The sequence below is a fragment of the Pseudonaja textilis genome, chromosome 4 (assembly GCF_049901715.1).
Source record: "Pseudonaja textilis isolate UNSWEBS1 chromosome 4, rPseTex1.2, whole genome shotgun sequence".
NCBI classification, from domain to species: Eukaryota; Metazoa; Chordata; class Lepidosauria; order Squamata; family Elapidae; genus Pseudonaja; species Pseudonaja textilis.
Genome location: NC_141993.1, coordinates 69,912,036 through 69,939,738, shown reverse-complemented (window position 1 = coordinate 69,939,738; position 27,703 = coordinate 69,912,036). Strand labels below are relative to the sequence as shown.

Here is a 27,703-nt window from a genome sequence, read left to right as displayed (position 1 = left end):
TGGAGTAGACCTAGAATGACTGCGTGACTAGGTTTAGTGGAGGGAATGCGTAGAGAGGCCCTGGGGCTAGGGGTAACGGGGGCATTGTAGTTTTCGGCCCCTGGGAGGGGTGCCTCGAGAATCTTGGGAGACGTGCATTGAGAAGGGATGCCAAAAGGACCCCTATCGGTAGGCTGGAGGTCGTGGGGGCCTTCTTGAAGAGAAATGAGCTCTACTTTGAGACAGAGAAGAATGCACACCGCCCGGTAGCATGGGCGCTAGGCCTCTCCCATCAACCGTATGGACTGTGTGGTCCCTTGTCTGTTAACATGAGCCTGGCGATGATGCTGCCCGAGAGGGAAAGGACAAGACGCCCACGTACCCGTAAGAGGGAGCTATGAAGGGCCAGAACGGTGGTGTGAGTTCCAACTAGTCTAACCTACATGCCCGGTCTTTCTCCGACCGTTTGCCCTGAGCTGGAGCGAGAGGGAGAGGGCGCCCCCTCTGGCCAGGCTGTAATCTGAGGGGAGTGTGAGCTGTTGGGGCTCCTAAAGGTAAGACCCTCGTTGATGATGGGGTTGATCCGCTCGAGGAGAGACGAGAGGACCCCTGGCAGAACCTGGAACAGGAATTTCGAATGGCTTCTGCCGGCCTAGAAATGGGAGCAGGAGCCCTGTAGGGGTCTGATGCATAAGCGGGCCCAGGGAACAATGGGAATGCCCGAGACCACCTCGGCCAATAGTTTAGGCCCTTCTAATAGAGTTACCCCGTTTTGAGCACCGGATACGCTTGACCGAATTCCGGATGTAAAAGGGACTTCTGAGGAAAAAAGGGGGACCTCTCCCTTTAACCGGAACAATTACGGACCCCAAGGGGTTATGCAATTAGATGGCGACCGATGGCCCTTGTCAGTTTGCAAGGAGGTGGTCGTAGAGGGCGGCGGAGTGGCTCTGGTGTCCCTTTGTTTGGCGTCTGGAGTGGGACAGGATGAGGAGTCATCCAGGTGGCAGTGGAGACGCCCGGGGGGGTTCTGAGGAGAGCCGCTAGGGCCGCGAGGACCTTGGAAGGGTTCTTGGGCAGATGTCAACCCAAGGGGGGGCACCTTTTGGAGCGGCGGGGATTGTAACAGGAGTGGGATGTCTGTCTGTAGGAGAGAGTCAGTTCCCTCGTCTGGAGCCCAGTAGAAGGACTGTAAGGATAGCATCTGAAAACTGCGGTGGGTCAGGAAATGATTAAGCCGTGTTAAGTCTAGGATTGCTCTCCATCCACCTGAGGATTTGCATGCCACGGGGAGGTGGGAGTACCAGCCCTGCCCTCATTGGGAGGGTGGGACGAGTTGGGAGGCCTGAAAGTTGTGAAGAGGAGAAATGGCGGGATCCAATAAACCACGCTTGGTGGGGGCCCTCAGTGGGGCCCTGGAAGGTCGGGGGGAACGCGCTGAATTCGAGCGGAATAGTAACACGGGCCCGGGCCTGGAAGGAGAGGAACCCCAAGGGTCGGTGACATGTCTGAGTCGGCGCCAGTGGGGCGGGGGGGAAGCGGGACCTGTATTGGGCGCCGGAAGGGCCTCCCACATGATCCCCTGAGGGGAGTCCCGTAGGAGCCACCCCCCGGTTCCTGCTGCCCGAGTCGGCGGATTCTGGAGACGGAATGGCCGAAAGAGGAGGTACCTGGGCGGGGAGAGAGACTGGAAGAAGGTCAAGAGGCACTTTCCGAAATGGCTGAGAGGTTGTGGGCTCTGACCTCTGAAGGGGGAGGACTTTTTCTCTGCTTCAGCTCTCGGCTGGCAGAGATTTCGAGGCTGTGCCGAAGAGTCTGTCCCCTTTGGTGGGAGCCATGGCCAATCTAACTCTGTAACCAGGGAGGTTAGGGTCCTAGAGGAACACTTAACCTTATGATAGGGAGTGAGGGCCAAGAATTCTGCCGCGGTCGTGAGTACAGCGATGTCCTGATGTGCCCTTGGAATAGAGGCGGGGGCATGCCGTTTTAGTTGGCGAAGCCACCGGGTTGGAGGCCTGGAGGAAAGGGAGGCGGCCGAAGCCGATCTGGTGGCCCAAGAGTAGGCTTGGGGAGCCCGGCATAGGGTTAGTTCGGCCCTCTTATCCTTGGGTTTCCGAGCCTCCGGAGAATCATTAGCGGAGGAGGAGGATGCGGAGCCAACAGAGGGCTCATCAACCTCGAGAGATTAAATCGGTGGAGAAGTCTGAGTCGAGGTTGAGGTGAAAGACCTGTTGCCCGGGCGAGGTGGGGAGGGCCCCTGTAGAGATCAGCTGCCTTGATCCCGGATCAGAGGAAATGAGTGGAGCCGGAATGACATTAGCTTCCGCCCTGGGCTGCTTGGGAATGGCATCCCCTGGGCTCCCCGCCAAGGAAGGGAGGACAGAGGGAGAGTAAGAGCACAGGCCAGAGATGGCTTGGCCTTAAGGCGAAGCAGACTATAATATGCGGCTTGAACAAGCCCCCAAAGGAGGGATGGTAAGGGACCTTTCCCTTTAACTGGGGTTGGGGTCCTTATCCAGAGCATCACCCCCTCCATGGGCTCCGTCCCTGATAGGGGTTCGCTGAAATGAGTTGACCCCAAACGGATTTCTCCTCCTCCCTGCTCCCTTTGGAAGAGGGCTGTCCCTCTGAGAAGGTACCTGACCGTGGTAGGAGCCGATCTAGGCCGGGACCTGATTGATAGATACTCATGATCGGGAGCCCTCAGGAAGAATCCAATCTGGACACCTGTTGGAGACCTTTCGCAGTCCCCTGGTGGGAAGTCAGCTCCATCCATGACCTGGTTTGTTCTGAAATCCCGACTGGCAGCCTCCTCCTGCTGTCCATCTGGTCATTGACCCGTGGTCCTGACGCCCCTGGGGTGAACTGTGCCTGGAGAAGGAAAGAAATCTGGGGAGGGGGGTGAGTAGAGATAGGAGGAGCGGAGGGTGGCAGGGCTGGGGTCACCGTGTGGGACCCGCTGGATAGCCCGTCAAGTTCCTTCTCCGATGACTATGACACCTCAAGGCGTCTCCGCTACAGCACCCAATACTCCCAGATGGACTCCCATCCCAGTATCAACCAGGTCTAGCCCGCTTAGCTTCCGATATCAGGAGAGATCGGGTGAGTTCAGGGACCTTGTAGGTCATCTAGTCCAACCCCCAGCTCCAACCGGAGAGTCTATTCCAAATATTAGCCTTTACCTGGGATTGAACTAACAACCTCTGATTGGGAGGCCGGTGCTCCACCTCTAGGCCACCTGAGAAAGGGCCTAGTGGGAAACAGATTGGAAGGGACCTTGGAGGTCATCTAGTCCAACCCCCTGATGGCAGGAGAGACTATACCACTATTATTGAGTTTCCTTAGCCTGACTGCGCAATGGTAAGACTTAGATTTGGCCTTCAGAGAAGGGCCATTAGAGGAATTATCATCTGCCACTTTACGAAGAATACTCATATGAGAGAATACCAGAGGCGGTTGGCTCGCCTAGGGTTCAGCCTGCAGTGAGGCCGGGTACCCTTATCAGCTGGCCCGCGCCCCCTTTTGGAATTTGATGTACCGCGGAAAGGCGGTGAATATAAATATCATCATCATCATCATCATCATCATTATCATTATTAATATATATATTAAATTCCTTTATTCACTTATGTATATATACGTATGAATAAGTCTTGTATACGTGATTGATTATTGTCTCTCCTTCTATTTATTCCTTTATTTTTATTTTTAACTCTTTGAAAATGCTTGATGCTTAAGTCTGGATCCTGGTCCAATAAGGAATCAACCCAAGTGTCTTATTTATCCAATCAGTCAAATGAACGCCTGAGGCCAAACACACTGGGTTGGAAAGATAAGGCCTCCAGCAGCTGAACTCCCAGACAAAAAACCGGGAGGGGAAGAAGGTGCTGCATTGCTTCGCCCTGAGCGCGGCTGCGGATAGCCAACAGAAGTTTAGTAGATAGGCTCTGTACAGGCCTGTGTGGAGAGCTGGAGAACACTCGCAGCAGAGAGAATTGCGATGGCGCCCGACTGCGAGACGGCGCCCAAGGAGGCGGCCGCCTACTTGCTGAACGTCGGGGCTGCTCAGGGCGGAATCGGGCCCCTCCGGCGAGCTTAGAATGCCGAGAGGGACTGCGAGGAAGAGTACGGCCCTTCCTGAGATGATCGGTGTTCGGGTGGGGGAAAAACCAGCGGCGCTTTGGAGCGCTTAAATTCAAGCCGCTAATGAAGGCGGCGTGGAAATCGGCAGGAAAGAGATTCTAAGGAGAGGATCTGGGGGGGGGGGGGTAGCGCCAGAACGCTTTTAAACCACCCGCTATCTTTCTCCCCCTGGGGGCGATGAACGTGCTCCCCTGAGTCTGAGAAGAAACCTAGTTGCGCAGAGGCTAGGGAAAGAGAGGAAAGAGCAAATCTTCCCACGATCTTGATCGGCCAAGGAGCTGCACGAAAAACAACGGCCTAGTCTTGACGAGGCTGGGCGAGATTCCAACGGAGGCAGCGAACTAGCCTCCAAGCACACAAGTCAATTAAATCAGTTAAGGCCAGCAGGCTCTGCAGCTTGAAAACGGGCGTGCTGTAGCGATTGGAAAGATAAGGAAATTGGCGCCCTACCATGGAGCGGCGCTTAAATGGCGGCTGCCTGCGATGAGGACTTACAGGGCTCCTAAACAGCGGCCAATATTCTCCCCAGGGGCAATCCAAGGACCCCAGGGGGAGGACAAGGAGGAAGAGTCAATAACAGTAACATTTAAGCATTTGAATGAAGTAAGGTCTGTTAGGCAATAAGGAGGAAGGTGGGTGGTGGCTAGAAGGTTAGCTAGCCTTCGCCTAGGCGCCCCCTGGGACTAGGAGACTTCCCAGGAGAATGGGAGTTGAAAAATCAAGTTAAATTTATGTATTACCTATAGCTCTATTTCAAGCTATTTAGGTCTGATCAGTTAGCCCTGCCCATCTGGGATCTGAACCCAGGTTACATGCTTATTAGGTGGATGCTTAACCTCTAAGCCATAGAATATCTTCCTGCACAGGGCTAAGAAAAGAATAAATCAATACAACCTGATAAGAAGAAAGTTTTATTGAGACGGCCAAGAGAACTGAAAACACTGCCTACTCTGCACGAGGCTGAGCAAAAAACTGGGGAACGCCGGCAACGGAGCCACGTGATGGAAGGCGGAGCGTTCCTCAGTAATTAAGCTTAGCCTACAACGACGCAGACTGAAGCACCTCCCACTCTCTGGATGATCCGAGCAGCTCTAAGGAGAAGAAGAGGTTTGACAACTTTCATGATTAATTACAACATGAGGTTAAAAAGGAAAGTTTTCAAAGGAGATAAATTTTAACAAGGTAGCATTCACATTTTTCAAAAATGGACAGGTCTTACTTCTATTCTTTGAATTGGAGAGTCTTGTCAAATCTTTCCGGCATGCAAAAACAGAGCTGGAGGTGAGGGCCATCTGTGCAGCACAGCAGTCTTTAATGTGCTACCAGACAGGAAATAAAGGCGGGGGCAGGAGAAAAGAGAGAACTTGGAAATTAGCAAAAGAAAAATAAGATGAGAACAATAAAATGACAACTGCTTTATGGTTTAATTATAATTTCTAATTTCAAAATATTATTTCAAATTTATCTGAACACTTTATACCTTTCTAATTTTCTAAAATTTGAACTTTGACCACATTAATATAGTAACTGCATTCCCAGATTGCTAGAAAAGACAAGGTTTTTTGTTCTTTTTTTCTGGTTACTTGCTTCCAGGGTATCTTGAGTCAAGCTTTCCTATGAGAGTGTCTTGTTCAAAAAAATAGATTTATTGCAAAGGATCAAAGGACAATTACTTGATAGTTAGAAGTCATCAACTTTATATTTGAGTTAAGAATTCTTGGAGGAGTGCCATCAGGACTTCCTCTGCTGGAGACACTCTGAAATCAGTCAAAGATTCCAAGAATATCTTCTGACAAGGTCAAGGCAGACTCAGATATCAATCCTTTACATTTTATGGTAAATACAGATGCCAATATTTCATTAAGTTTATCTGCAATCTCCAGATCTTTGTTGAGTATTCTTTCCACTCTTAAGGGCCCAATTTCTACCTTGCCTGTTTGTCTTAATTAACTATATTGAAGGAAGCAACTGTTTTCCTTCATTATTACTATTTTTTTTTTGCAATAGTCTCTTCAGATACTTTTTCTGTATTCCACATTATCATGATACTTGTCTGGTACTCTTGTGTCCCATTTTGCTCTCTTTGTTAGAATTGGCGTTCAGTTCCTTCCATTTCTCTTTAACTTTTATAGTTTCTTGAACACTGCTAGAAAATATGCTGGTTTCTTTCCAGACTTGGGTAATATTGTTTTTACTCCATGGAATACAATCCAGTTGAGAATCAGTTCATCAATCCCAAGAATCAAACTGGCAGAAGTTTCATTGCATAACACCTGTCAATAGTGACTAAAATTAATGAATACATTGGTGTTGCTTTAATACAGAAATGCCCAAAATAGAGCACTACAATTTTAAAATTACACCCAGATTTAACTGATAACCCTTAACACTCAGCCAGATGGAAACTAATTTATGAATAATGACTTCTTGAGTAGGCACTTTAATTCTGTGGCAATTTTCTTTGCAGGAAAGTTCATTACCATTGGCTTTTGTCTTTGGAGAAAACATCAGTAGTTCTGAAAACTTCAGAGGTTTTGCTTTGGTAGCCTGAAGGAGGTGGAAACTCCATAGGCATCTTTTCCAAACCACAACAATGCTAAAAGGGTGAACAGAGCAATGTGACATCACAACTGAAATTCTAATCTTCAGTAATAGCATTGTAAGTTGTAGAGTTTTTTTGCTGGTCGCCTTATGCCTCACACTCCATATGGATGTCCACATGTCTTGGAGCTGTCATAGAAACACTCCCTGCATCATTTCACAAAGATTCTTAACTGACTGTTTCTATAAACCAACCTACGTCTTATGTGAATACAGTCTTTTTTGACATTGCTATGGAGGTTTTGCTCATGAGAAATTGATAAACATTATGTCTCTGTTATATCCAGATACCTCTGGTGACAAATATTGATTTTATGTTACATAAATTGCTATTGCACGCTTTAAAAAGGATGACTTCAGAGTATTGAGTAAAATAAACAATCACATAAGAATGTCTCATTTAAAAAAAATCGATGCCTCCTTGAGGTCATCGATTTTTTTTAAGGTTATGTAGAATTTATATAGAACATCCAATAAAACATAATTGAAACTAAAATATCAAAAGGAAAAGTGTGTATGGAATTGCCTTCTAACATGGAGAAAATCTATCAGGATCTAATTATATTTGCAATTTCACTAGACTAGAGAAATCATGAGTGGATAATATTTTGCCACTTCCTTTGAAGTTGATTGACAAAAATGTATTTTCTTCCATATATTTGCTACAGTGCCAAGCTGGAGGAGGCTGTTGGATTGATGGTAGACTCCCACCTCCCCTCCCCTTGCTCTCGGTTGGTCCATCTTTTATCATATTGATCAGTGGTGGGATTCAAATTTTTTTACTACCGCTTCTGTGGGTGTGGTTTGGTGGACGTGGCAGGGGAACAATACTGTAAAATCTCCAGTCAGAGGTGGTATTTGCTGGTTCTCTGAACAACTCAAAATTTCCGCTACTGGTTCTCCAGAATTGGTCAGAATCTGCTGAATACCACCTCTGATACTGATGTATTCTCATGATGTTATTTTTCATTGTTTATTTCATTGTTCTTTTATTTTACTTCTCTTCTGTTTATATTCCTTTCATTTTCTTCCTTTTTAATATTATAAACTCCCTAGAGAAGCCCCATGTCGAGATTGGTGGCAAATTTCACAAATAAATTTATCAAGAAGCATCATAATTCAGAATAGATAGTGGACAGCTCAACAGAACTTGCGATGTTGATTCAGTGACATCCTTCCCAGGTTGTCATGATATAGTTAAGCTCATTTTACATGCCGTATGTGTATGTGCCTTTGATTTCTGGTAACTGCTTGACCAGGTCTGGGGAATTTTCTGGCAAGATTTTCAGTGGTTTCCCATTACCCATTTTAAGATATTTATGTTGTCCTCAAATGCATAGATCCAAGAGACGCTGTATTATATGACATCTGAGGCAGAAATTCCAGCACATAACTCTTCCCTTCTCTAGCATAAAACAACTATATATTAAATAACTAGTATTTGATTGCCTAGTTATGATACAGAAAACCAGCTACTTCATATAGGAACCTCACTTTGCCTAATTATAGCACTGCCTCCCAATTTCTTATACTCATATATTGTTTCATTTTATACATGTAAATATTTTATCTTTAAAATATAAGCACTCTGATATATGGGATTCCTTTTATATATGCCTTAGAATGTCAATTACATGTTTGACAAAACGGTTTTTTGAGTACCGTATTTTTTGCACTATAAGATGCACCCCCCCCCAAAAAAAAGTAGATAGAAATGTCTGTGCGTCTTATACAGCTAATATTGTGGTGGGGGGAGCAGGGGGTTGGTGTGGTGGTGGCGTTTGCTGCTGCCACCAGAAAACACTGAAGCCTTTGCTGCTGAGCAGCTGATTGGCAGTTGGATCAGCCTTCCAGAATACCACCATTCAGTTGTTCTAGGCGGCAGGGATTGCCACCACCTATTGCTGCCCGTTCACCACTGCCAATTGGCGGCGAATGGGCAGTGGCAAATGGGCGGTGGCAATTAGCGGCAAATGGCGGTGGCAAGCAGGTGGTGCTGAGCGGCAGCGAATAGATGGTGCTGAGCGGCAGCAGCAGTGAACAGTGATAGGTGGGGGCGATCCACATTACGTAGAACAGCTGATTGGTGGTATTCTAGGAGGTTGATCTAACTGCCAATCAGCTGCTTGGAAGTGAAGACTCCAGCATTCCCCAGCAGAGGCAGCAGACAGGAGGAAGCAGGTTGTTTGTGCAAAGACGCTAATCAGATGAATACCAGATGGATGCTGGGTGGCAGAAGCAGAGATTTTTTTTTCTTGTTTTCCTTGTCAAACTAATGTGCGTCTTATAGTCTGGAGTGTCTTATAGTGCAAAAAATACGGTATATCTTTTAAATTTTCGTTATATGTTTGTAATAATCTATTCTGTATCTCCCTTCTCCTTGTGTACCCATGTTTTTGTATATCTAACTATGTATTATATTTAGAAAACTCTCTGCTTGTGATTAAGGATTATTTAAAATATGCTTATAACTCACTTTCAAAAGTGTGGTTTGCTTCAGAAAGTACTCAGTGCTGTAATAAATGTGTTGTCTTTAAAGCCCTGTAAGACTTTAATGTTTGTTGGGTTCGAACAGTTCCAGGCATTGTGGAAAAATATCAAAACAGACATACAAGAGTTCAGAGGATTATGTTATGGAGGATTTCAGAGCTTTGCCTTTGAGTCAAGCGGCTATGTTCAAATGACCTGTTTATCCATAATTATTTTGGCATATTAATTCAACAGTTTTCTGAATTCATGCTGCAAACTGGGCCCTCAAAAAATCAACTATCAGTCTGGGTTTGCAACATATTTTGGACCAACATTTTTTCTCAGGATGCCTTCCTGCTTTTAAAAATTGAGGATTCCAAAAGAGCTTTTGTTGTATTGGCTATAATTAGTGATATTTACTGTATTAGAAATTTAAACTGATTCATTTGCTGCCACAGTAGTTTGACAGGATTTTAATATTGTATTATTTTTCAACATAGGCTGGCACATAATTCTGATTTGGAGGGCCCCTGAGATTCAACCTGGAAATGAGAAACTTTCAGACAGTGAGAACAATCAACCAATGGAACAGCTTGCCTTTGGAAGCTGTGGGAGCGCCATCACTTGAGACTTTCAAGAAGAGATTGGACTGCCATTTGTCAGAAATGGTGTAGGGTCTCCTGCTTGCATGGGGGTGGGGGGGTTGGACTAGATGACCTACAAGGTCCCTTCCAACTCTGGTAATTTAATCTGAAATCCCAAGGGTCCTAGACCACACTAAGAAATACTGTTCTATCCTAGCTAACATGAGTTAGCCAGTCAAGCCCTTTGTGCAGCATGCATGAGGACAATTAAATTGCCAAGCTGGCACCTCATGGACAAAAATCTACAGAATAACAGAGTTGGAACTTATCTTGGAGATCTTCTAGTCCAACACTGTTTAAGCTGGAAGCCCTATACCATTTCAGACAAATGTTTGTCCAATCTCTTCTTAAATATCTCCAGTGCTGGAACACCCACAATTTTTGGAGTAAAGTTGTTCCACTGATTAATTGTTCTGTTGGGAAATTACTCCTTAGTTCTATGTTGGTTGTCTTCTAGATTAGTTTCCATCCCTTGCTTCTTGCTAAGCTTTCAAATGCTTCCCAGAATAGGCTGCCCCCCTCTTCTTTGCAGCAGGTAGCCATAAAGGTATGTTAGGTATATAGCATAGCTTTAGGCCACCCCGTCCTTCCTGTTCGCATTGCAATATGTAACAGGATGGACCAGTGTTTTTCAACCTCAGCAGCTTTTCAGCAGGCCGGCTTCAACTTCCAGAATTCCCCAAGCCAAGATGAAGCCCATACCTCTTAAAAGCTGCGGAGATTGAGGAGCAATGGGGTAGAAGATACGTAAAGGCTGCTCTAATACCTCTTCCCTGTGACGAGGGACGTCTCTCCTCCCTCTTAACATTCATGTCTCGTAACTTTAAAGAGAGCCGGAAGCGTCGCCCTCTCTAACCGGCAATCGCCGCTACCATTTATTATTTCTCGCTTTCCTCTCCCGGACCTTTCTCTGATAGGGAAATTCTTTCGTGACGAAATCCCCACCTCGGCCAATGGAGTAAGACTACGACGGTGCGGAGGTTTTATTGGTTTGGCGGCCTCTTCGGCTTCGGCTTAGGTTTCCACGTCGGACCCTTTTATGGGTCGGACTCAGCCAGGCTGTGAAAAGGTTTGGCCAATCGGTGGAGGGGAAGTAAGTTTTGTAGCGGGCATCGTGTGGATCCCCACAGGCCGGCTGAGATATTCTCAGGTCACCGAAAGGAGGCCCATCGCTTCCCGATGCCGAAGAGGGAGAGACACGTCTTGTTTGTCCTCCTCTCCTTGTCGTGGTGAGGGAACCTGCCCGCTCGGCCGGCGGAAGTAAAGAGAGGCCGCCGCAGGGAATCTGCCGGCAGGGGGGAACTTTGACCTGGGAGCCTCTCGCCATCTGCGACCAGCGCTAGGGAAAAGGGTCTTCGGTGGGGAGGACCACCGCCAGTCTCTTCGGCTTCTGAAGCAAAGCGGCGCTGGATTACGTGTGTGACATGTCCCCAGCCATCTCCTCTAAGGATAATAGCCGGCATCGCCGGCCAGGCAACTACCAGAACGCCTTGGATGGGATGCAGAGTAAGTCTGTTCCTCTAGATTTCTATGAAGATGGCTCCGTGGACGCTGTCGAAAAAGATGACAGGGAAGCGCTGCTTCAGGAGCCACATTTCCAGCCAGTGGAGCTTCCCCAAAACTATAGAGCAGAGTTTGGCAATATCCTGCTTCTTCTCTTCCTGTATGTGCTGCAAGGGATTCCTTTGGGGCTTGCTGGCAGCATCCCCCTCATCTTGCAAAGCAAGAATGTCAGCTACAAGGACCAGGCTTTCTTTAGTTTTGTCTTCTGGCCTTTCAGTCTGAAGTTGCTTTGGGCTCCCTTGGTGGACGCTGTGTACTTCAAGAACTTTGGTCGCCGAAAGTCTTGGCTTGTGCCAACTCAGTACATTATAGGTCTTTTTATGATGTACTTGTCCGCAAGGGTGGATTCTCTGCTTGGGGAGGTCGATGGCCAAAGCCCAGATGTGGTGGCACTTACTGTGACCTTCTTCCTCTTTGAATTCCTAGCAGCCACTCAGGACATAGCTGTAGATGGCTGGGCATTGACTATGTTATCACGAGAAAATGTAGGCTACGCATCCACTTGTAATTCCGTGGGTCAGACGGCTGGCTACTTCTTGGGAAATGTCTTGTTCCTGGCTCTTGAATCACCTTCCTTCTGTAACAAGTATTTACGTTTTCAGCCACAAGCCAAAGGAATCGTTACACTTTCAGGTAAATGTTGGATACAGAGTCTTATGGTTTTAAGGCTTTTGTGTCCATTTCAAATTAGAAAATTTCACATCTAAATATGGTGATAGGTTTATTCTGAGCCTATTTATTGTACAATTCATATTGCTGCTCATCTCATGACAATATGAGAGTTGTCTGTTTTGTACGAGATCTTTTTATAGAACAACATGAAGAACAACAATGTAATACTTAATTTTCAGTGTTTCCATATCTATCCAGCTTTGAAAATACAGTCAGTGTGACAGAAAACACATGTTTCTGTATTAGCATATTTACTAAGAATGTTATTTTATAAAAGATCTGGCATGTAGCACTTCATGCCAGATGGCATTTCTTTATTTGAATATCTAGAGTATTCTGATTGGTTATATCATAGCTGAAACGTTTTCACTCATTTATGAAGCTACATCAGGCTAGTTTATCCTTGTCCAAAGCTACCAACTATATCAGTGAAAAAGGCAAAACTTCCCATACTTATGGCCTAGAAAAGAAACTAAATAGCATATGTTACGTTTATCCTACAGATAAAAGTCCCCAAATTTTAGAGCTTTCTTAGAACTATTCTTCAGGGGAGAAACATTATTTTCTTAAATCTAGTTGGTTCCAGCTTTTTCCTGATCAATGTAATTGGTATTATGGATGACTAGGAGGTTTTTATGCAATCAGAATATATTATTTCTCCAAATTGACATTCTAGAAAATGGAAGGATATCTTTTCATCTTTTTGAAGTTAATAGCTGGATTGAGAAGCAAGTTTGTTCCTTCATCCATATGAGATCTAGTGTGCATAGAATTGTTATTCATAAAGTTTTAGTCACAGTTCTGTTTAACTGATCTAACACCCGCCCCCCAAATACAGTTCAGTACACAAGATAAGCTAGAATACTTGAGCCTGTGCTTTAGATTTTTTGAATGGGATATTAGAAATCTAAGCATGTAGTTAGTACAAAAGTTCACTACTAATTTATTAAATATTTATTAATAATTCTTATTGATAAATGAGCATCCAGAGAGAGAGAAAAAAAAGAGTTTGACTGAAGAAATCGGGGGAGGCACTTTTATGGTTTGTTGAGAGCAATATGAAATTTGAGAGAATTGCTCTCATCCCTTGCAACTGATATGCCATGTTTATTTTCCTTTCTGAAGATGATAGAGACTACATCTTACAAGTGTGGGTTGATTGGCCTCTGGGAAATGAAAGTAAAAAATGCAAAGGCAAAACTTGCTCACTTACCAGGTATGATAGGGAATTTTTGAATTGTACTTAGGAACAAACTGTGGCAGGACAAGGGACAAAAGAAACTTTCCAGAAAAATAGGGGAAGGCCGAGTGGCAGGGAAGGAGGTAGATGAATGTGACACAAAAGTTCATGTCTCTTGGGTACAGCTTTTATGCTTGTATGGTTGTTAGAACATTTTTCAGGGTTTCCTTGTGGGTATCTGGACTCTTGGAGAAATGGCAGCTGTTACAACACCTCAAAGACTGAGGAGGAAGACGCTTCAGATATTAAAAATGAAAGGAAATGAAGCAATGGGAGGTAGATATTGGAAACTTCCTGCTGAGAGAGATTGAAGTAGCAGTGTGTCAACTGGATAGTCTTTGAAGACAAGTGCATCTTTCTAGGGATACAATTTGAATGTGAAGGAAAAATGTTGAAGACTGATATGTCCAGTAAGAAACATTTCTTTCTGTCATTCATGTGGAAACATGAAACAGCTAGATGCAGCACTGAAAACATATAAGGTATATGGAATGATTGTCAGGAGGATGAAGAAATTGAGGCACAGGTGAAGTTTTCTTTCTCCTTTCCATTGGTGGACATGGTCTAAGAAGAGAGAGAGAAGACTAGTGGAAGTAAACAACAGACTATCCAGATGATGCCAATGGAAATGGTTTAGATTCTTAAATAATGGGATACTTTTCCAAGTTGAGGGACTCCTGGGAACAGAAAATTGAAAGTGAAGATGTTTGGAAGATGTCTTGAAAGCCTGATAATGAGGAGCAATATGTAGAATGTTTAACCATCACATTAATCATCATTAATAAGCACATAAATCAGGAAGGTCAAGTTACATTTCTATCCAGAATATGGGAAACAAGAAGAGCTTGTTATTATTGCTGGAATGTGAAAATAACGTAGTGTTAATGAAATTGAACTCATGGTATTTAAAGATTTAGTGGTATAAATTGTGTCAAAGGAAAAAGCTAGACTAATGTATGTGTATGTGTGTATGACATCATGTGAAGGAAGTGAACGTGTATATTGAGATCGAGATAATTGAGCATGGAAATTTTTTTTAAAAATGAACCGGCTTTTCTACATTGTATGAATAATTGAATGAATGAAATCTGATGCTGATCAATAGGGAAAAATTGATTGGAAAAGTAAAAGCAATAGAATTTTTGGGAGTATGTTACCATGCCATTTTCCTGTAATATTATGCTAAGAAAAATTGGGCCACTTCTCATACACATTAGAGTTCAAGACAGCCAATTTCAGCAAGTTTAGAGAAGTAGTGGTTCCCATGGGCAGAAATTGTCAGGTTCAAAGAAGTACTCATGGGTTGTGTACAACTATAAGATACTGGAAGTATAATACAGCACTCAGTTTCAACAAGGGGGAAAAAATAGGGGGCAGCTTAGGAAACTTGTGGATAGCATAGGTAGCTTTTCAGTTAAGATGTATAGGAAGGGGACAATGGGTGAATCACCAAGGAACTATATGTAATGGGCTTATTTGGGTCTGTCATAAGTAAAGAAGAAAGGGGCGGGTCCACTGTTAGAATGAGTAATAGGAAGTGAGAAGTAATAATGGACCCGCCCTTTTCTTACAATTAATTTTTAAAAAGTGGTAGCTCAAAATAAGAAAAAAAATGGTTAAAAGCTGGCTACTACTGATTATACCCAAGTCCTCAAATATTTATAGATGTCGTCCCAGAGTCCTTTCATGGTTAGTGGGTATAATGAAGAAGGGTAAGGATCCTTTAGAAGAAAGGATCCAGCTGACTGGTGTGAGAGTTTATGAGAAACCAGGGTGAAACATTTCATTTATCGGAGAAGAGTCAACACAGTCTGAATGGAAAAGATTTGGGAATGAAGCATTTCAAATATATTTCCTTTAATTAGCCTACCACAGACTATGGTGGGAATTTTTAACAGTTTTAAAGATTCTGTATTTATCTCAGACTAGCATTAATAATACCCTCCTGAAATCCATGTTCTTGCTTCTTTAGTTTTTTTCCAGTTGTTTTTTACAACTCTGGAATGATGCTGATAGTGGGCAAAATTGAAACAGATTGCTAAGCAGTCTGTGAGCATTTAGAATATAATGCATTGCTTTACAGGAGTCAGCATGGGTCAGTCATGAATAAATCATTGCCAAGCTAACCCGTCCTTTCGATAGAAGGATCAGTGATTTGACCATGGAAATGCAGTAAGTTAGGATTAGGTTAGAATTTTTCCCATTAGCTATTTTAATTAAATGATCCGTCATAATACAGTGTTTAGTGGTACACAACATGTTTGATAGCTGGACAAAATGTAGTGCTATTTAAAACATTTATTGTTATATCTCTGTAGTCTCAGTCATCCAGGCCATAATTGTCCCAAAGGTGCTTTTTTTAGGAGGCAACTGGACTTTCTTGTTTTTTTCGTCCAAGAAGCTTCTTCAACTCTAACATTCCCCATTATCCTGTCAGAACTGAAGAAGCTTCTTGGATGAGAAGCAAAACATCCTAAGAAAAAACGAGAAAGTGCAGTTGCTTCCTTAAAAAAGCACCTTTGGAATTTATTGTTATAGAAATAATTATATAAATACAGAATTACATAAGCCTGTATGGGTATTCTGCCAAGCTACCATACTATTTGTATATGTTCTTAACATTATCAAATCTGTCTACTTTTGATGTATCTGCATCAATTTATATACTTCCTCATGATACTAACTATACTGTACAGCTGGTGTATGTGTTAAAGGTAACAAACAATCCCATTGTAACCTCAACAGAGTGAAACTTAAATCTCTTACTTTGTAAGGAAAGAAAATAATATCAAGTATCAAAGAAAATCCAAACAAAGTGCAGTTATACAGGTAGATCCAGTTACTCATGGGGGGTTACATTTCAACAGTCAACTGTAGATAATGGAAATGCTGAAATTGGAATGTTAGGCATAAGAGCTCCAGAAAATGATTGAAAAATCAACAAAAATTCACCATATATGCAAGTAAAAAGCAGAAATAAGGATAATGTATTTTGACTACTTCAGATTTTTTGCTCTCATATATTATTTTATTTTGGCTATAGAATAAGGCAGAGATGAACAAAAAGGAATGAATAACTAGCATTTCTGCATATACTCTATTTTTAAAAAAATGACTAGAACAAAAGAATGAAGAATAAAAGAATAGTGTTCCTTCATTCTATTGGTGAAATGAGCAGCGCCATCTCCAAATAAGGATCAAATAAGGAAGCATGGCACATTCTTCTTCTTTTTCCTCCTCAAAACTATGGGAAGTGTTATATTGTGAAGATTATTAATCATTGGCAACCATCAGTCTCAAGAGACTATGGTATCGTGCTCTGAAAAGAGGTCCTAAAACAGCATCTCGTGTGGCTAAAAAGGCTAATTCAAGAGTTGCAATCCCTTCCACACTGAGGACAGATACAGTCTGTTTCCTGTCCAGCCGCCGCCCCCCCCCCGCCCCCGGATTTCACTGGTTCCGGGACTGCCTCTTTGCCTCAGCCTGCCAAGCGAGTGTCTCTTCGGATTGAAGAAGGCCATGCTGTGTCTTTAGCCTCCAAGCTGAACGATCAGAGGTCAAGGTTTCCCAGCTGTTGATGTACATTCCCAAGGCCTTTAGCTCCCTCTTGCAGATATGTAATTACATAGTAGCTATATCTGTATTTGCGAAGAAGGAGACAATAGTGCTTCACAGATCTCATAGTGTACAAGATTGGTGATCCACTCAACTTCATCATCTATTGATGGAAGTGACTCAGTAGATGAAGAGGTGACCGCTCAAGCATTTTTACATTAGGTTCCATCTGTGGGATATCGTGATGGCAAAAGGTGTCCTAATCTCAGTGCTGTTCATGATGCTGTCTCCTTCAAAAGTTATTGACTGATGGAGAATGTTAAGTGGGATCCAGCATTGTCTTGAAAGTGCAACAACTGTACAATGATCTTAGTCAAAGAGATAGTATTGTATAACAAGATGTAACCTGGTTTCTAAACTGGATCTTTAACTAGCACATTAAATTGACCTTCATCTAAGTGAGTTATACCCTTGAATAAAAAAGTGTGTTAAGTGCAGGCAACATCTGTAATACACATGTCCATATTTGGGTGATACATTATTTTATATGGTTCAAGTCTAGTCATAGTATCTGTAAAATTTGGTGTTTATTATGTGCTTAGAATATAGTGACTTGCCGCTGTCTGGTTTCTTTAGATATGTTCCACTATAGTTTCATAAGACTCAAAGAATCTGCAAAGAAGGCTATCATAAAAGGTCATTAATGAAAAATTTGGATTATGAATGAATATTGTTTCAGATTTCCTCTTTTTCTGGAGTGCTGTTTTTTTAATAACTACTACATTGGTTGCGCTTTTGAAAAAGGAAAACAAGACAGTAACACCATCAAAAGAAGAGACAAAAGGAATCATGGATACATACAAACTGCTTTTTTCAATAATCAAAATGCCAGCTGTCCTTACATTTTGTGCCCTGATCTTAACAGCAAAAGTGAGTAAATAATTTGTACAAGTTTCCAGTTGGGAATTTGAGCCATTTTTGCAAAAGATTATCTATAGACTTATGTGTCAGTCTTATTAAATCATGATCTCTAGAAAACATGAACATTATTCAGGGAGTCTTTGACTTATGATGGCATTTGGAACTGGAATTTCTGTCACAAAGTGATGTATTTATAGAGTGCCATGACATCACTTGGCAATGGCAGTTCCTGCAGTTCTGGCTCCTGTCATTAACTGAAACTTGTGGTCATTAGGTGAGGCAACTTCCTGCTGGCTTCCCACAAGCAAAACCGGCGGGGAAGCTGTCCGGATGTTGTAAGTCCTAGGTTGGCAGGCAGGTAAGTGGCTTCTGCTGAGTGGCGGAAGGAATGCAAGGAAGGCACGGTGAAGTTTAGGGAGGGTGTGCAAGAGTGTGAGGGATTGCATGAGAGATGCAACAAAGAATGGGAAACATGCACAAAGTTTGGAAAGGACGTATGAAGGGTGCATTGACGGAGTTCATAAAGTGCAGTGAGGGTGAGGAAAAGTAAAGGGATATGTGAGAGGTATGGTGAAGCCTGGGGAGGGTGCACAAAGGTCAGAGATGGTGCACAAAGCCTGGGTGAGGGAGATTTACCCCAGCAACTTACAACCTTCCCTGATAACTTTCCCAGTAACGTTCTGCAGAAGCCAGCAGGGAAGGTTGCAAATAGTGATCACAGGATCAAGTGCTAACCAGTTGCTAAATGCCCAGATCACAATGACACGACAATGGTGATGCTAGGACTACCATTCATTCAGCGCCATTGTTACTTCAGTCACTGATAGGTGACTCATAAGTCAAGTACGGTAACCCTAATGTTGTGACAGGTTACATCTTACACCTTACAAATTACATTTTATGTTCCAGGTTGGTTTCTCAGCAGCAGATGCTGTAACAGGTCTCAAACTGATAGAAGAAGGTGTGCCTAAGGAACATTTAGCTCTGCTTGCTGTTCCAATGGTTCCGTTGCAAATCATACTGCCCCTGATCATCAGCAAATACACCGCAGGACCAAAGCCCTTGAATACGTTTTATAAAGCCATGCCATTCAGGTAAAATGTTTAGATTGTTACATTTACTGATAAATATCGCACTCTTTACATGGAATGGTATTTTTATATTTATTAAAAGTTAGATATACACCTCAAGAACAGGCAAATCTCTGGAGCAGCACGTTTCTTTCTGTCTGAGGCTTATGTTAATTCTTTAAGGACATATCATTTCCTTCCAGCCTTTTACTGACCAAGAAATGACATTGTGTTCACAAATGTCATTGCAAATCTCAACTGTACATAATCTGTCTTACCTAGGAATAAGGATCATGCACAACTCTATTGGTTCTATACTGGCTGGAGAATACTAGGAGTTGAAACCCACACAGTGAGAAACCCTGAGCTAACCAAATAACAGTGGGTGTCACCTTGTTTTTTTTATTTTGTACAGAACGAGAATCCCTGCATTTTCTCTCTAAACCAAATCAGACTTAGACAAGCCATATCTTTTAACTTTTATCTTGCTGTTTCTTTAACAAGCCTTAGTGCACGCATAACACTACACAAAGTATAAATAAGGCAAGATACGAAGGACGATAGTTTCTTGTTAAAACATATATCAGTTTTATGTTATTTGTAGAAGTGTAGAAGAAATGTTTTACTTGATATCAGCCAAGTGCATCTGTGTCTTCATGTTTCTCAATTCACATATTCACACCAGAAGATGACCCTTTTGTTCGTGAATTAAAGTTATCTCCCACTCATAACTTTGATTTAAAACTTTGAAAATCAGATAGTCATGTGGTTCTGTATATCACAGAAACAGTTTCATTATTAATTAAAAATATTCTCATATTTTTGTTGTAGGCTACTATTTGGATTAGAATTTGCTCTCCTGTTTTGGTGGACTCCCAGAGTAAAGTATGAAGGAGGATTTCCAATCTATTATTACATTGTATTATTGCTGAGTTATGCCTTACATCAGGTAAGGTTGCATACACGGGTGGAGTTATTAGTTCAGTTTAAGTATGATTGCTTCAAGAAGTCTTGGATCTTTAATGAATGGATTATTGAAAGCAGTAGCATCTCTGTTTAGGCTCACATGTAAACCTGAAAAATGCTGGGTTGCTTTAATAAATAACAGTTGTTGTCTTCTTTAATGCTGCCATTGTGGAGATTCAGAACATTTTTTAGAATCACTTTTGAAATGTGTGTAGCTTATACATGCACACATATATGTGCATGCAGATGTGTATGTATGTAGTTATGTACAGTATATATATGTGTATGCATATTTGTACACACAGTGCAATTTCATTTTGATTGACTAATTGGGTGGTGTGCATTAATTGCTGAAGAGTTATGTGATTCATAATAATTTTTTGTCATATAATTAATCATTTCATTATGCAAGGAACAATCCTGGTGGAGTTCATTAACAACCAGAATCTTACAAGGTTCTTTTAATACAACAGGATAGGAATGAGATGTATTGGAATCTGTTATATGTGCTCTCAGGAGCAAAAAAAGGTTCTTATCCCAATTCTAGAAGAGCAGGATATTAATGGTTTGAATAAAAAATCATGTCATACCTTGGTGCTTGCTGTCTTCCAGGTTACTGTATACAGCATGTATGTTGCTATAATGGCTTTCAACGCCAGAGTTAGTGACCCACTCATTGGAGGAACGTACATGACACTGCTTAACACAGTATCCAATCTGGGAGGAAACTGGCCAGCCACAGTAGCTCTGTGGCTTGTGGACCCACTTACAGTGAAGCAATGTGTTGGAATTCAAGGTCACAGCTGCGGGACTTCAGCTGCTACAGAGGTAAGTGTGGTGCAAAACAGATTCCCCATCTTAATGGTAACATGGTGATACTAGATTTCCAGGCTGATTTTATAAATTTAAAATGGATTATGAGCCCCTTTAAAAAGTTTTTAAATAAATTGTTAGTTTGAATTTGCATCCTGCTTGCTAGTGAGGTACTTCTCCTTTGTCTTACTGGATCCCATGTTTCATTGGTCCACCTAGAGTGTTTTTGCTCTGCTAATAATTCAATTGCAGCACAATGATTAAAACTATTTTCTTGATCAATCTCTTCTACTTTGGCTGCAATCCACATTTTTTAAATTGTTCTCCTTAACTGAGCATAATAGCTGCATTTAGATAATCACAAATTGACCTGATTACTTTGGATTACATGCAACCCTTGTGAACACTATGTATTTTGCACCATGCATTGCATCAGAATGGTACTGACAAACAAATTGGACACCTTGCATTGATCATAATTTCCTGTTTACTCCAAACTAGTTGTGATTAAAGATTCCAAAAGAAGTAACATTAAGCCAAATTGGGCTGATATCCAAACTTCTTCGGAAAGCCATGAATAATATTTTTACAGGTTAGAAAAAAATATCCTGGAAAAAAGTCTGTCTGTATAGTTGCTAAAAGGGAACATTTAAGTTGATGGCACATTATCAAAAATAATATAAAAATGCCATTTATAGATGACTTCAGTGTGCCTGGCTAAAACATTCAATCAATCAATCAATTTTTATAGTTGCCCATCTCAGTCAGTAACACTAGGTGGCTTATAAATCAATAAACATAATACGGTTAAAACTAAGAACATTTTAAAACAATAAAAACAATAATTTACATAGAGAGAGCAAAGTAATGGAACCAAATACAGGTAATCCTTGACTTACAACAGTTCATTTAGTGACCATAGTTACAGTGGCACTGAGAAAAATGATTTATGACCATTTTTCAGACTTACGACTATTTGCAGCATTCTGTGGTCATGTGATCAAAATTCAGTTGCTTGCAGTGTCCTGTGGCCTCAGAAAGTGTGCTTTTCACAGCATGTAAAAGCACTTCTGGCTGTTATAAAATCTCCCACTCCCCTCAATCACATGATTGCATTTCAGGCACTTAGAAACGAGCACTTTTGAGCAGTTGCAGCATCCTATGGCCATGTGACTATTTTCTGCTGGTTTTTGCTGACACCCCCCCCCCCCAATTTGGGAGAATGGATTCATTTAACTGCATGACTGCTTAATAACGGCATGATTCTGACTTAGAACTGCATGATTCGCTTAGTGACTGCTATAAAAACGGTAAAAAGAGTCTACTCTCATGGGTGCCTGGACTTACAACCAAAATGAATTAGGACCAAAATTCAAGTCTCAATAATAATTGTAAATTGAGCACTATCTGTAATTAGCTCATTTTATTGAACTGATTTGTAATTATAGTTCTGTTTTGTTTTTCCGTTTTGTACCATACCATGGGGAAAGCTTATGATGAGGGTGACCATTTTAGGCCATCAAGACAAAACTCCTGTTCGTTTAAAAAAAAAAAAAATCCAAATTAAAACATCCCTAGCTCTTCTTACTTGCTCCACCTTCAGATTCAAAGATGAATCTCCACTTTTGTAGTGCTCCTCTTTCTTCCTCATGTAATAGGTAAAATATATATATTCTTACAAAGTCTTTTGAAATTAGGCCAAAGATTGTAGGTTGTCAACAAATATTCTCAGCAGCTTAGTCCATTTTTAAATATTTTACATACTTTTTAAATGATGCACATTAAAACAATGGAAGTTACGCATTCAGAAAAATGTTTTAATGTGCTACATATGTCAAAAACAATCTGTTTATCTATGCCTGATATACTTATCACTTGTTCACTATCCCACCCACCCCTTCCTCCCGTCTGGTTTTTTGTATTACAGCTTTGCTCAAAAGAAGGTGGAACTTGTGCTATTACTCTGGATGGTTATTATGTGGAATCCATAACATGCATAGTATTGGGATTTGCTTGGTGGCTGTTTCTTGGGCCCAGACTGAAAAGGCTGCAGGATGAGCAACCGGCGTCATGGAAATGCAGAAGAATCAGTTAATGAAAATGAAATATCACAAAAGACTGACTAAAATGGCTATAGCTTTGTCATATGACAAATGTACAAGAGAACAAGTATCCACACTAAAAACGGTCAATTTATACATGCCAAATGACTTTACAAAAGCTAAAGTCAAGTTAAGTACTGTACGGATCAATTATAAAGTTTGCCCTTCTTACCCTTAAAGTTGTTTTTTAAATTACTTTATAAAAACATTTAAAATCTGTTATTATTCTAAATTACAGTTATTGTCTTTCTTTTATGTCCTTAAAGTTACCTTTGAAGAAAAAAATATCCTTAAAGGAACTTACAATAATTTTAATTTATAATAAATACTGAATCTACCTGGTTAAAATACTTTAGAAAGAAAAAAAGGTTTATATGTATGTACATGTTTTATATTGCTTACCGTAATTCTAAATAGGTCAAAACAATGAGGATAACAGATTCTATCTTTCTTTTGCCTTGCTCCTATGAAATTTAAAGATTTATAAAAAAAAATATATTTTTGATAGTGATATGCTTTTTTTTTTTCTTTTAAAGTTCAGATTTGGTACAGTACTAATAGTTTACAGCATAAATAGCCCCAAGCCACAGAGGCATATTAATTGGTTCTGAAGTTTTTCAAAATATTAGAATCAGATATAAAATTGATGAAAAGAGTTTGCACATGAAAAACCAAACTTATGGTTTATGAAGAATGGAGAATACTTTTTTTTTTTTTTTGCGTATGGGACCCAAATAGGACTAAGCGGAATATTTAGTGCCTTCTGGAAACAAGTTATGTAAGATGGTGATCAAATATCTGTACTGTTAAATTTTAGCATATAAGTGTCATTCTCATAAGATATACCCATTTCTGCTGATGTCAGGAATCTAAGTAATTGTTTCAATGAACACTAGAGGACATTTTTTAGACTGATGATATATAATATAAGGTATATCATATGGAAATGGGCTCTGTATAGCATTTGATGTATTGTATACATCTTTCATATGAACATTTATTCAAAAATAAAATGGTGTCATACTTTTGACACTAGGGAGAAATATTGAAGCCCTCATACCAGGGATATATACTGTCTCAGTTTTACTCATTATTTCAATAAGTCAGTTCTTTCTGAAATTGACATTTTTGATTCCATGTGAATCTTTTTATGATTTACACTGTTTTGTTTGAAGCTCTTTTCAGAGTGAATAAATTTTAAACTTCTAATATTTATGTTAGAAAATATATATTTTAAAATACACACAGATGTGTGTTGCAATGAAATGAAGAGGAAATAATTCAAAGAAAATAAAAATAAGGTTATTTTTCAAATACATTTTAACCTTATCAAGATAACCTTTTGTGTTTGCTTGACACTTCTGTTAGAATTTGCGATAGAAATTCTGACATGCTGCTCTGAGATACTGATAACATATAATTGAAATAGTATAATATGTTATATTATAAAATATAGTAATAATCAGATGAGCAATCAAATTTGGTAACTTGAATGAAAACTCCATAGTGCTCACAATAAAGAGACTTCATTTTCATTAATACTTTACAACAATTTGATTTGGATTTCCTTAAATTTGGTTTATTTTTATTGCAAAAATTAGCACAAATACAATAACCATAATTAATGGTTTTAATAAATATAGTGAATATGCTCGAATATGAAGGCCAGAGAAAGGTGGCTAGAGATGAGACAATAGGAAAGGAGAAATATTTAAAATAATTATTCTCAGGATTTCCTTCTTCCAGATAAGAGTTCTGTTAAAACATTAGTTGTTTCTAGGCCTTTTCAGCAGGGGCAGGGCTTTCTTCTAAGAAAAACTGTATAACCAGGAGTATTCACCATCAATGATGAAATAGCCTTTTTATGTTTTCCTATTCTGTATTACTGTTAATACAATGTGCCAAAATAAATAAGGATTATCCATTTAAACAAAACTCTAGCAATGTAAAATAAACTATGTAAATTGATAAAATTCAGAATCAATAAAGTTAAGTTTTTAAGAATATGAGATTTGAAATATCACCTGAATTATAAAAGTTGACATTAAAAAAAAATGTGTTCAAGGAGACTGGGGGTGATGTTTCTCAAACAGCATTCTCCTTTCCACAAGCATTAAACTCACTTTTGAAATGCAAAAATAAGTTTAAAATAATTATTTTAGTCTTGATAGCCAAATCTAAATCCATGTCTTATGCTCCTCAATCTAAAAAAAAGCCCAGCTTGTGAGATACGGCATTGGTTCCCCCAACCTGTCCTAGGGCTTTTATATATTTTGTATGTGGTTGCTTTAGATCTTAGTACATAATCAGAATATGTTCCAGGTATGTCCCGCACAGATACAAATTAAGCAATTATTTCTAAATACAGTTTTCAAGGCTTTATACAAACACAAAAACACAAATATATTCAAATTTCAAGGGAGGCTTACTATTAGCCTCGCTTCTAAGAGTCATGGGTTAAAGCTTTTTTAAATTTTACTTTTAGGCACTAATTACTGATGTACAACAGTGTCCCCAAATCTTTACTCATATAACCTGGGTAATATTTCTATTTTTGCAGTATATATAGGGTAAATATACTATAGGCTATCATAAGTTAAAGACATGTTTGTGTGTTTTTAACCTGAACCAATATTAAATGAGAATTAAGTATAGGTAGTAAAAGCTGAGATTTGGGGGAGGGGCGGGGGGAGGTTTTGTGCTAGTTCATATAATTTCTGTGCAGACTCCAAATGAAGTAAGTTGGTTGAGAAATATTCTGGTGGTTTTTTACCAAAGTTTGATTAAATAAGTTACTGAATTGGAATAAATAACATTCAGCATCTCGTACATCTAATAATTTCAGCTAAATTATTAAATGAGAAAACGCTGGTAACAACTTTTAGATAGGAACAATCAAATATAATTACCTCGTTAAAAAGAGAACATATGATCATAAATTTCAAAATCAGGGATTTTTAAAATAGTAGCAATCTTGTATCAAAGGCGAAACTTGTAAAGAATGATTTGAATTTCGATGAGAATGTTATTTGGTAATCGAGGCTTAATTTTTTTTATCTTGCAACTTAAATCAGCAGTCTGCCACTATCTATTCTGGTTTGCATTATTAAGATTTATAAAGTTAGGGTTTGTTTTGTTTGCATTAGTTACCCATGCCATGCTTTTATTCTGCCTTGGTATTATGAAGACTTCATTTTCTTCAAAGTTTAATCAAACATGACTTTAAAAATAGCGGGCAGTATATTATTTCCCTTGGTTTGCATACCCTATAAAATAACTTGAGGGAAAACAGAATACAATCAAATCTATTTCCATGTAATTTTATGAGTTGTGAATGGTTATTGAAGAAAAGCATTCTCAAATATTAAAAATTTATTTCTAGTTATGAACAGTTTAATGATGGGTAGTAACTCTGAAAATATTTTGATGAATGAAAGCGTATATAATGTATATTTTGGAAAAATTGATAATTGAGCTTTGAGGGGGTTCAGTAGTAGAGCATAAAATCAGAAAATGCACTTACAAGCACACTTTAAAAAAAACTTTTGAACTAACTGTTAAGCACCTTGAAGAAACTGCTGGTCTTTTAAGTTCAAAAATGGTTTACTTCAAAAATAAATTCATGATAATTTAACAGAAATGTTTACTGGATTCTTTAAAATATTTAAAGCTTTTCATTGCTTTAAATCTTATTAAGCATTCGTAAGCATGAGAACAGAGAACAAAGTACAATTTTCTTGGTGCAAGTGCTTTTATCAAAATGCCACATTACAAAGCCTTGAAAGCTCTTTTTGCTTATTTCAATAAAGCAAGATCAACTTTTAATTTTTGTTTGTGTATTGGTAAGCTAAACGGGAAAGTTGTGCTTCAGTACAAATAGTGATTTTGAACAGAAAAGCAGTGAATAGTTTGCCTGGTTTCTTGATCATGCAGTTTCTTTCTAAATATTCAGTTTCCAAAGTATTTTCTGCTTCTGAAGATGGTTCTGCTTCTGAACATGGTTACATAAAAATGTAAAGCAATACCTATTTTTTTTCCAAAACTTAAAGAGAGAAACTTGAAAAAAATTGGAAAGGTTCTCCTCCCCTTAGACTATTTTTTAAATATATGTATGTTATAATTTCAGAGATTCCAAGAGCTCCATTATGTAACAGAAGAAAGAGGAAAGCAATTGAATACTTAAAATGCTAATTAAATTGGAAACAATATTTTATTCTGTCGATCTTCTGAAAAAGAATTGTCTACCAACTTTTAGAAGATTGCAAGAGGGCTGCATGGTCAATTTTCCTTCAAGATTTGGAGCAGCCTTTGAAATGTTCAAAATAATGATTGCAAATTCTTGCATCTTGTTATTTGTTTTTCCTCACTTTCAAAAAAACTCTGGAGAAGGTCACAGGTTAATTAGAAGAAATAGTCTTTGAGAAGAAATGTTGCATCTGAAAGATGACAACCATGTGTTATTTTAACAACAGAAATCTCTGTTACACTAGCTCTTTGGTCTACATAATCCTATTTATCCAACAAGGAGTCACTGTCCAGGGCCTCAGGAATTTTTCATATCACCTGTTTCCTGCCCTGTTAATTGGAAATGGCAGAGACTGGACTGGGTTAGGGTTAGGGTATATTCTATATATACCTATTCTGTATTCCTTGTGATCCAGCCCTGAACATTAGTTTTACGTTTATTGATCATATAATTGAAATTTACAAACGTCTCCATGATTGTCTCTGAAGCAGTTTTCAGGTTCTGATGTTGAATGTATATCAGAAATGCTACTGATTATTTTATGAATATTTCTTTGATGGTAATTTTGGGGTTAAACTCTAGCAAAGTTGGAATTGTGACTACATCTTAATGTGCTCCATGAATTAAATGCAATGTCAAGTTCCTAAGTACTCAGTCCCACAATACCTATCATGGAGCATATGCAGAGTTCTTTATCTCAGAAAAAAATATATTCAGAT

At 39.9% G+C, this 27,703-nt stretch overlaps 1 protein-coding gene across 1 annotated transcript; it reads left to right on the top strand.

Annotated features, from left to right (window-relative positions):
* The first annotated feature begins 10,782 nt into the window (after nt 1–10,782).
* SLC33A1 (solute carrier family 33 member 1) lies at nt 10,783–26,378 on the top strand. The gene is made up of 6 exons (XM_026705871.2): nt 10,783–12,032; nt 17,606–17,796; nt 18,697–18,881; nt 19,689–19,806; nt 20,436–20,651; nt 22,564–26,378. Exons 1-6 carry the CDS (start codon nt 11,261–11,263, stop codon nt 22,729–22,731), a joined length of 1,650 nt encoding a protein of 549 aa, XP_026561656.1. The 5' UTR covers nt 10,783–11,260; the 3' UTR covers nt 22,732–26,378.
* The last annotated feature ends 1,325 nt before the right edge of the window (nt 26,379–27,703 follow it).